At 36.0% G+C, this 10,192-nt stretch overlaps 1 protein-coding gene across 1 annotated transcript; it reads right to left on the bottom strand.

Annotated features, from left to right (window-relative positions):
* Window positions 1-782: 782 nt before the first annotated feature.
* Window positions 783-2,096, bottom strand: LOC139844707 (probable galacturonosyltransferase-like 9). The gene has a single exon (XM_071834927.1). The coding sequence runs from the start codon at window positions 2,035-2,037 to the stop codon at window positions 964-966; it is 1,074 nt and encodes a 357-aa protein (XP_071691028.1). The 5' UTR covers window positions 2,038-2,096; the 3' UTR covers window positions 783-963.
* Window positions 2,097-10,192: the final 8,096 nt, after the last annotated feature.

A 10,192-nucleotide genomic window follows, 5' to 3' on the forward strand; every position in this document is an offset into this window, starting at 1 on the left:
GTCCATTTTGACTATATTAAGAGGTAAAAGAGTTTTTTTTTTTTACTTCTTTTTTGTTCGTTTCTGACGAGCCTTTGGTGTATTCTAATGATTTCGTCTAATTTTAATACAATCATAGCTTTTAATAAAAAAAAATATGTAGAATTGGTAGACTAGAGAATTGAATTTTTATCAATTTATATTAAATGTTTAACTTCTTAAATTTAAAGTACTTTCATTAACTTGAAAATATAACTACCAAAATTTATATTTTTAAAAAATATACTTTTAAATCGAAAATTTAATTATGATATGAGATACTCGTATTGCTTTTAAAATTGATATTGATATCACAAGATAACTTTAGACAGCATATTTGGAAGTTATATACCCTTATTAGTAAGAGCAATGTACCACCTCCAATGATATTGTAGATGTCAAAATCTTTTATCGTAGTAACGATTTAACTCGTAGAATATTATTTTTTTTCCTTAAATATAGTACAGAGTATAATAATAAATATAAGACCGAGCATAATACTCCGCATATAGAATATATAATTTCATTGATCTCATGGTGAAGATTACAAGCTGAGTTTTAAGATATCTCAATTAGCACTTTTTTAATATATTAAAAAGAGTAATTATGTATATATGATATTACAACAAAAGTAGCAATAACTATAAATGTCAACTTCCAGATTTTGTACAAGCATATCACAAACGAAAAGGACCCTCAAACAACTTGAAAGCTAAATACTTAATACAGTATCTAAAAATTATAATTATACTGTATACATACTGTATTTAACAACTCCGAATTCTATGTATTTCTGTACACAGCTTTCAAAGAATCTTTGGATCAACGTGTTCATCAAAAATTACAACAAAACAAAAAAAAATTAAAGATAAAAAATCACAAATTAAAAAATGTTTTTTTTTTGCTTTTGATTATAACAAAAATAAAAACTAAATAATCAACCAATTAATCCAGCTGCTGACGTTGATTCTTTAGGTGGTGAAGATCGTACGGCTGCCATAAATAATCCAACGGACACGGTCTCCGTTCATCTAATCTGACCCATGGTTTCCCTTTACCGCTCCAATGTAACAAACTCACCGGACCCGAATGTAATGACCGGCAACTGCCCTTCACATTATCCCCACCCAAACCATGTTGGTTCCATCTGTGGTCAATCGGTTCTATGTTACCGGCAAACACCAGTAAAAATGGTGGCAATGAACCTAAATCGTAGATCCTTTTTTTTCGTTGTATTTCCATCCAGTTTTCAATTAGCCTACGGTAATTTCCGGATCTCCATTTAGCCATATCCATTACCATTACACCGGTGTTGAAATAGCACGGGTTTTTCGAAGTGAATACCCGAGACAATAACGGGTCGGACCAGAAGCTTTCCGTAAAATATTTCGTAAAGTTCGCGTGACAATATTCCGGAGCTCCGATTACTCGGTTGTTTTGTAAATTAATGCTCCATAGCTTTTGAATGTCGTCTACTAAAACGACGTCGGAATCGAGGTAAATGACACGGTCCACATCCGGGTCAAGTATCTCGCCTAAATAGTTTCGGGCGTAGTTTAACGGGTTCTCGAGCGCAACCCGGATTGATGATGAAATCAGATTTATTACTGAATCTTCTCTGAAGATGTAGACTTTGAAGTTAAGAGATGGGAACGTGTTGCGTACAATCCGAGTCAGGACACGTGGACTCGCTGGGTCAAACTCGGCGGCGATGACGTGGAAGAACACGTTTTCAGGACACGAAGCGTGTCGGAGAACGGAGTGGATTGCGGCGACTGAACCGCGAAGGTATTCAGAGTCGAGTGTCATTGCCACGTGGATAGTTTTGTTTGAACATTCAACGCCGTTACGATACTCTGGCGCTTCCATGTATCCCAGCATATCTTCTCCGACCACCTGACTGATGTGGATATTTCCGGTGGTCGGAAAAGAACGGATGCCAAAACACGGTAACGGGAGAGAGATGAATAAAAACACGACTGCGATTGCAACATTCAGTCGAAACAGAATGCTACTCATCTCCGGCGATGATTAATTTGTCTTGTCCTTTAGTTGCTGTACAATGGACGGTGGTTTTATATCTCTCTATACATCTCTTTAAATGACTTTTTGTGTTTTTATTTATACAAAGGGTTTAGATGGGGCTGCGTCTTAAATATTACGCGCGTCGTAAGTGCGTGAGATTATAATACAGTACAGGTGGCTTGAACTAGGTGAGATGCGTGGTTAACGCGCTGGATAGGTAGTTAGGTTAGTTAATACGTGATTAGTCTGTATTTATTTGGATACTGTAAGACATAATTACTTAAATCATCCATGTAATATCATCTATATTTTTTCTAGAAATTATTTATTTCTAATTACATTTTTATCCCTAACAAAGGTTAAGTGTTCCGTTAAGTTTAACTCATGTGCAAGTCACGTGCTACAAAATAACACTTAAAAAAGAAAATTGACAAAAAAAAAATTTCAAATTAAAAAATTACAGAGTAAGTTATATGCGTATATCAGAAATAATTATTACCTGCAACCTCCGAGTGTTGCGGGATTGCTCGGAATTTTTATTTATACCCGAACCGGCTCCAACGGGAGAGAATGAAATTCCCAAACTTAATTACAAATTATGATCGTTTCAAACGTCATATGATAGAGAAAGTTTATAAGCTTGAAAAATAATGGCAAGAGGCAAGACACACATTGATTATTGGTAAAATGAAAATTACCATGATTGAATGAAGTAAATTAATTGTTTTCCCTTTATGACTATCGGCCTCAATGTTAGTCATGGCTTCTCTTTCGTTACAATTGATGGTCGCCTTATCGTAAATCATATTATCTAAAGCGTAAAATATAAGCATGTGACTTGCACATGAGTTATACCCAATGGAACAGTTAACTTTCGTTAGAACAAATGATGTAATTGAGAATTAATATTGTCATTAAAGACTATTTATGCAGTTATAAATCGATAGGGATATAAAGAGGAAAAGATGATACCCCATGTATAATTTAAGCAATTTTGTCATAATATTAATGACACGATAAATAGGTTATGCGGTCTAGTTAAAGGGTGATGATTCGTACACCACCAAGTTTTAGCCATACACCACTAGTTGTGCTTTAAAGTACTGTACTATACAACTGTCTGATGCACGTTTAGTGGTGTATGGCTAAAAATGGTGGTGTACGAATCAGCTCCCTTAGTTAAACGAGTATTTTCTTTTTAATTTATATTTATACGTAACAAAATATATACTAGAACCCACCGTGATACGGAGTCATACTTATTTAGTTATGCAATGATAAAAAAAAAATATTGCATCCGTTCCAATTTATTAGTATACAAATAAATAAAATATCGTTTAAAATTAACATTATCACGTTGTATTTAATTTCTTGTTATACGTTAAAGTTTATGCCTAACTTTATTACAGAGTATTATTAAACGTATCAAAATATTAATACTTAGTAAAACCTATCTTAATAAGGAATAATACTTATTTATTCTTACTGTTATACATTACGCTGAACAAAATTATAGGGTAATTATATGTCTTTTGCTATTTTGGTATTATTTTTGTAAACGAGTAAACTCTCTTATGAACGAGCACAATGGTTCCTCCATAGAAGGTAAAACCCCGGGCAATCAATTCCCACGAGCGCGAGACTTGGTACCTGATGAATTGCGCATCATGCGCACCCTCCAGTCACACTCCTTTTTGAACAATTTGACATAGCCAGGAATTGAACCTGAGTGGTGTGCTTCATTGGGCAACTTGGTGGCCACTGAGGCAAGCATGGTTAAAAATAATAATAACATATAACCAAATCTTATTCTACAATTGATGAAAAAGACGAACGAATTACAAACGATTCAAACACAAATCAAAGTTTGAAAGCAGTAAACGTACCATACTACAAACGATTCTATTTTTGTTGTATTCTTATTGAAATAATAACATAATTAAAAATTTAGAAGATACGAAGTAATTGTGTGGGTTTTGTAGTGTTAATACACGTTTGTATTAAAACAAAAAAGTGGGGAAAAAAACTAGCAGACGCATACTAAATGACAAGTAATAGTGAAATTATAGTCCCCAAGGTTAAACGTCTTCATCCGGGAAAACAACAAGGTGTTAATACTATTCGTTTATTTCAATAGAATAATAAATCTTTATAATGTAAACGAATGTGTCTATGTCTTAACAACAACGTGTTAACAACACAATGCCACATATAATTATCATAAAGTGTAAACTACAAAATTTGAGTTCTCAAAAAATGATATATTTCAACAAGTGTTATATGGAGTAAACATTACGTATATTTAATTACTACCACATGCTTATTTAAAAAAATAATATAAACTAGTCTATGGTTTACTACTTTAAGCTCCTATTTAATTTAATCTTTTGTATTGTGAAAAATTATTATTATTATTAGTAAATCATAAAAAATAATTCCAATCATAAACAACAAATTAACATATGTAGGAAATGAAACATGTCTTATTGCGTATGTGTATGTTTAAAATATAAATGAGACTTAATTGGGATTAAGAAATAAATTAACATATAAATTTGTATTATGGAATATCTGAGCTGGAATATGAAATTGGGATAGGGAACATCCAGCTGTCATTAAATGGTGAGCCAAACACCCAGCTGTTGTTGCAGGAGGTAAAAGTTAAAGTGGGTTTTGTGGGTGGGGTCTTATATTCGATGTGACGGCTTAAATTTGGTTTTGTCAGCAGCACAGGGCATTGCTAAACTGGGCCCCACTGCCAAATGTCCATGTGCTTCCTTCCTTTTATACTTTTTCTTGACAGCTCACCCGCATATTTCTCAACACATTTTTTTTTTTTTATAAAAAGAAGAAAAAGAAAAAAAACTAATACTCCTTACCATATAAGCAGTCTTTCATCAAGGATGGAAGAATCTACGAAGTGATACAAAAAAAAATCAGACTCCGCAAGTTTCGCAAACAGAAAACAAAGCTAAAACTAACCGACTAGCCTACAATAATTTAGGGACGAGCCGAGCCAACCAGACACACCGAGACAATAGCACAACAAAACTAACCAACGAGACTACGCCCGAAGACACCAAACAACAAACCACACCCCAACAAACACAAAATCACCACCAAACCTAAACTACACAACTAAAGACTATAAGAGAAATCCTTTCTTGCTCGTCCGCTGAGGGGGTGCGGACACACCTGCGCGGAACGAACACCACGAATAAGTAATCAAGGCATCCACTGGCGAAACTACTTGGGGGCAGAGGGGGGCGCCGGCCCTCGGTGGATTTTTATTTTTAGTGTAAAAATTTTGGATTTTCGACATTGCCCCCGGTATTTTTTTTCCCCCAAAACCTTCAAATTTTACCTAAAATTCTCCAACTTTTACTCAAAAACTTTCAAATTTTGCTTAAAAATCTTCAACTTTTGCCCAAAACCTTCATAATTTGCCTAAAAACTTCAATTTTCAGCCCCAAAACCTGCATATTTTGTCCAAAAAATTTTTACGGTTTAAATTTTGTTGCCCCCTGTGAAAAAAATCCTAATTCCGCCATTGAAGGAAACCCAAGTTTACTAGCGACGGTCGAAGCTTTTTTACCCTTCGCGTCCGACATTAATAACCTTCCTTCATCTCATTTATTTATATTTATTACACAACTTGTTAGACTTTAAAATAAAAAGGAACGGTCGTTTGCTATCATTTCTTGTAAGGATAGTTATTAAGAATTAAGATTAAGAGTTATTAATTCATGGATCGATATCGTTCTTCTCATTTGGCAATCAATTGATGATCTTTGGCAATGGATTACGACTAACCATCCCCAACCTACGAAAACATTCTAGAAGTCGTTTGTTATGCTACATTATGGGCGCTTTGAAAGTATAGAAACGGAATCACTTTTTATCCCTCAAAGTTCTAGAAATGTCACGTTATTGATTCAATTGTATTATCCTCTTTCGATTGACTTTCGTCCCGATACAGAAAACTAACGTTAGCTGGGATTCTTGGTTACAAAACCCTAATTTCTCAAAATATTGACGGGTCGAGTAACATTATGTACATATTGACGGGTCGCATGCGGGTGATTAATATATAACAAGCAATGGGTAAATTCGACCCTTGCATCCATAATACGTGTTTGAGAAACCTGCGAGTATACTTGTTACGAATTCGGTAGTGGACCCTAACAAGAACATGTGATTAACAACAATCACATAACCCACATACAACAAACGAATAAGCGATACGATAAATAAAAGCATAAACGACACGGATATTTAATGTGGTTATATCCCAACTCCAAAATACGGAGAATGGTTTAGTCGACGGGAGCAAACCAGAGAATTTTTCTTATTATTTTCGCACATATGTTAGGGTTACAATAGGGTGTTTATATAGGCAAATCTAAACAAGGAAATAACTTAAAAAGCAAGAAAACACGTTTTTCCTCGTCAGGCTCCCAGATAGTCTTAAGCCACGCCGCGGCTGGAGGAGTCGCGTCGTGGCTTAAACATGATTTCGAAACTGAAAGCATTGCAACCTTCGAACCTCAATCCAAGTGTTGAGCCATGGCTCGCCTTAATGAGCCACGGCGCGCCTTAACATTGAAACACACTTTTCTTGTTGTTTTGATATCCTTCACACATCCAAAAATCTCCCACTTGAAGGATAATCTAAACACATCTCATTTTATCAACCCATACCAGATCACCTGTCTCGACTTCATTGAACCTACTCATCTATACCGCCAAGAAAGCTTTTTGGAACACGCACATTCCAATTACTCGAGCTGACAGCTTTCGATAAAGAGTACTTCAACTACACTCGCCAAAACATAATCAACTTCACCTGTCAATTGTGTTAAACATCCACAACAACTCTAGATTACCGGATTATGGAACTCCATTTGAACACCGCCGAATAAACACCCGGGACACGCCGCACTTCAACGCCATGGGAAGGAAGACTTTCGACACTCAAACATCTGAGTATTAATCTAATCTTAGTTGCTAGCTTGGGTTATCTCTCGATTTTTGTGCCACCATTGAATTATGTGAAACTTCAAACACAGGATTTAAAAAACAGAAGACAAAACCGCCATCACTCTAGACACGCCCAACCTGTCATCGACATGTCAATGATTACCCTCATACAGAATTTCCGTCTATCACTGATTTTCCTTTCCATCAATAAGAAAATATAACAGACGCTCTTGTAGACTATTCATCAAGGCTTCAGTGTGAGTGTAGTCACGGACTTGAAATCTACACTTTCAACTTTCCACTTTCACGCTGGTACACTGATCTTTCCTCATAGCGCTATGAATTTCACGAACCCATCTTCTCAACCTCAAGCACGCTCCCACTGTATGAGTAAGATAATAAATCGCGGCTATCCGAGAAGAATCTGTTTCGTACCACCCGATCAGTTGCAAATTACTTTGCCATTCTAGAGTAAAACCCGAATATCTAGCCGGAATCGACGCACTAACACTGTGAAAAGTCAGAGAAACATGTCGCACAACCATCTCTACAACTGCCACTAGTTGTCCAACTCCCACTTACCCGATACTTTCGTTAGTTCCTAAACTCACTCCGAGTTCCTGACACTCTCAACAATATCTTGAAAGCCCAAGTTCCCGGACTTACAAGATTATCTACTTCATCAATCACCTAAGAACTCCTAATTGGTCACCCCGAAGAAACCGCTCGTTTGTTGAAACAATCATTACCCAAAACCCTGAGCACCGGTCGAACGCGCTCTATCCGACACCCTTCGTCAACCAATTCTCCTTAGTGGGAAAAGCTCTAACCCGCCCTTATATTCCACATAACCTGGAATATCCAACCAATCACTTTGGTTGACCCGTTTCAAAACCCGCAAGTGTCAAACTTTCCCGATAACTCCCACTGTCGATAATAATCCGGATGTAATCCATTCGTTACACAAACATGCCCAAACCCGAGAGAATCACCCTGTGAGCTTCTGTAACAAACCAACATCCCATAATATCCAGCTTGTATCGCCCAAAGTTTTCGAGAATAAACCATCTCGCACTTGCGTCATCAAACCCGGAAAACTTCATCCCGAAAAATGCCCAGATTCAAAAAATCATATCTCAAGATCCAACTGTCAGATCTGCCTCAAATTTTTACCACCTGTAGATCAGTAAGTCTACTATCGACACAACAAAAATCAAATCGATCCAACGGTTAACGAACCCGTAAAAAATTTCTACTACATCATCTCCTGGAACTCCGAATTTGAAAGATCAATCATTCTTTCGCACGGGATTGTGAAGAACGAGAACTCAGATCCGACACCCGGATCTTTCGAAAAAATCTATTCTTGTGTTTTCTGCAAACAAACTCTATCAAACCGACCCCCTTGATTCCGTAACCTTCACGAATAAATCACCATCATAATGCAACCGTGCGCCCGATTACATTATAACCCGCCAGAATCAGACAAACTCTGGTGTGATCAACTTACTGGGTACATAGACATACCCTAAGTTCACCTCGATCATATAAATCTCTAGATCTTGATATATGTTGCAAAACACAAAACCCTAATCGTCGTTTCTTCTCTTGATGATACCTGAATCATCAACCAATCGTATATCTGCTTTCAATCGCCGTTATGCCCGATCTTCAAACTTTTAACTCTTGATACCACTTGTTAAGAATTCGGTAGTGGACCCTAACAAGAACATGTGAATTACAACAATCACATAAATAAGCGATACGATAAATAAAAGCATAAACGACATGGATATTTAACATGGTTATATCCCAACTCCAAAACACGGAGAAGAGTTTAGTCGACGGGCGCAAACCATAGAATTTTTCTTATTATTTTCGTGCACATATGTTAGGGTTACAATAGGGTGTTTATATAGGCAAATCTAAATAAGGAATCAACTTAAAGAGCAAGAAAACACGTTTTTCCTCATCAGGCTCCCGGATAGGCTTAAGCTGAGCCGTAGCTGGAGGAGCCGCCCCGTGGCTTAAAGCATGATTTCGAAACTGACAGCATTGCAACCTTCGAACCTCAATCCAAGTGTTGATCCATGACGCGCCTTAATGAGCCACGACGCGCCTTAACACTAAAACACATTTTTCTTATTGTTTTGATATCCTTCACACATCCAACATATACTGTAACATCCCGCATTTTTCCGTTAAATTATTTTAACGCCCGTCTTTTTTTTTTAGATAATATCTTTCGTTATCTAAATTCATACCTTTCGTTGACTAACGTTCTAAATATTTTTGTTATTTGGTTATAACATCTCCCGGTTACTCTAGCGTTTTTAAAATATTCGTTTGGTTAATTCACGCACCCGCTTTGAAACTTAAGGGACCGAAGTTGCCAAGGGGCCAAACTAGTTGACTAGGTCAACTAGTCAACCCCATCTCATCCATTCATTCATACTTTCACCTCCTCATCTCCTTTTTCCTCTCTAACTCAAGAACACACTTTTTAACATCTTCAAAGAATCATCATCTAAATCAATTCAAGCAAGCAAACATCAAAACAAATTACATATTCGTGATCCTCTCATCATCATCTACATTTTGGTACCAATTTCATCTCGTTTGGGTAACATTTCTAAAACTCTAGATTTCTCTAATTCGTGTTTTTGACTTGAAATGGTGTTAGTTAGTGTCTATTGTTCGTGTCTAGCATGAATATATGAATTATTTGCTCGATCTTGTTGTTTTGCATAAACTAGCATGAACTTGAAATGAGTGTGCTTAATCTTGAATTTTGGATGATTAAATGTTGATTTAATGTTAAAGTTCATGTATTAAATGTGTTACTAGCATCATTAGCTTCATTTTGATGTGTAGGTTGATTTAGAAAAGCTCCATTTACAAAATGATTGAATTCATGATTTTGGTTAGGGTTTGATGAACTTTGAAATGAACTTTTGATGCTTTGAATGCTAAAAAATGTTATTAGTAAGTATTTAGTTGTATTTTATGTTTAATTACCTTTAAAACGGCATATCATATGTGTGGATTGGATTCCCGAGTCAAGAAATGCATTTTATGAACTTGAAACTTTGATTTTAAACATTTAATGATCATTCGATGAGGTTTTTGTTTTTGTAAATGATGAACTTGATTGATGAAAAGTGTTTAG

This window comes from Rutidosis leptorrhynchoides, chromosome 4 (genome assembly GCF_046630445.1).
Source record: "Rutidosis leptorrhynchoides isolate AG116_Rl617_1_P2 chromosome 4, CSIRO_AGI_Rlap_v1, whole genome shotgun sequence".
NCBI lineage: Eukaryota > Viridiplantae > Streptophyta > Magnoliopsida > Asterales > Asteraceae > Rutidosis > Rutidosis leptorrhynchoides.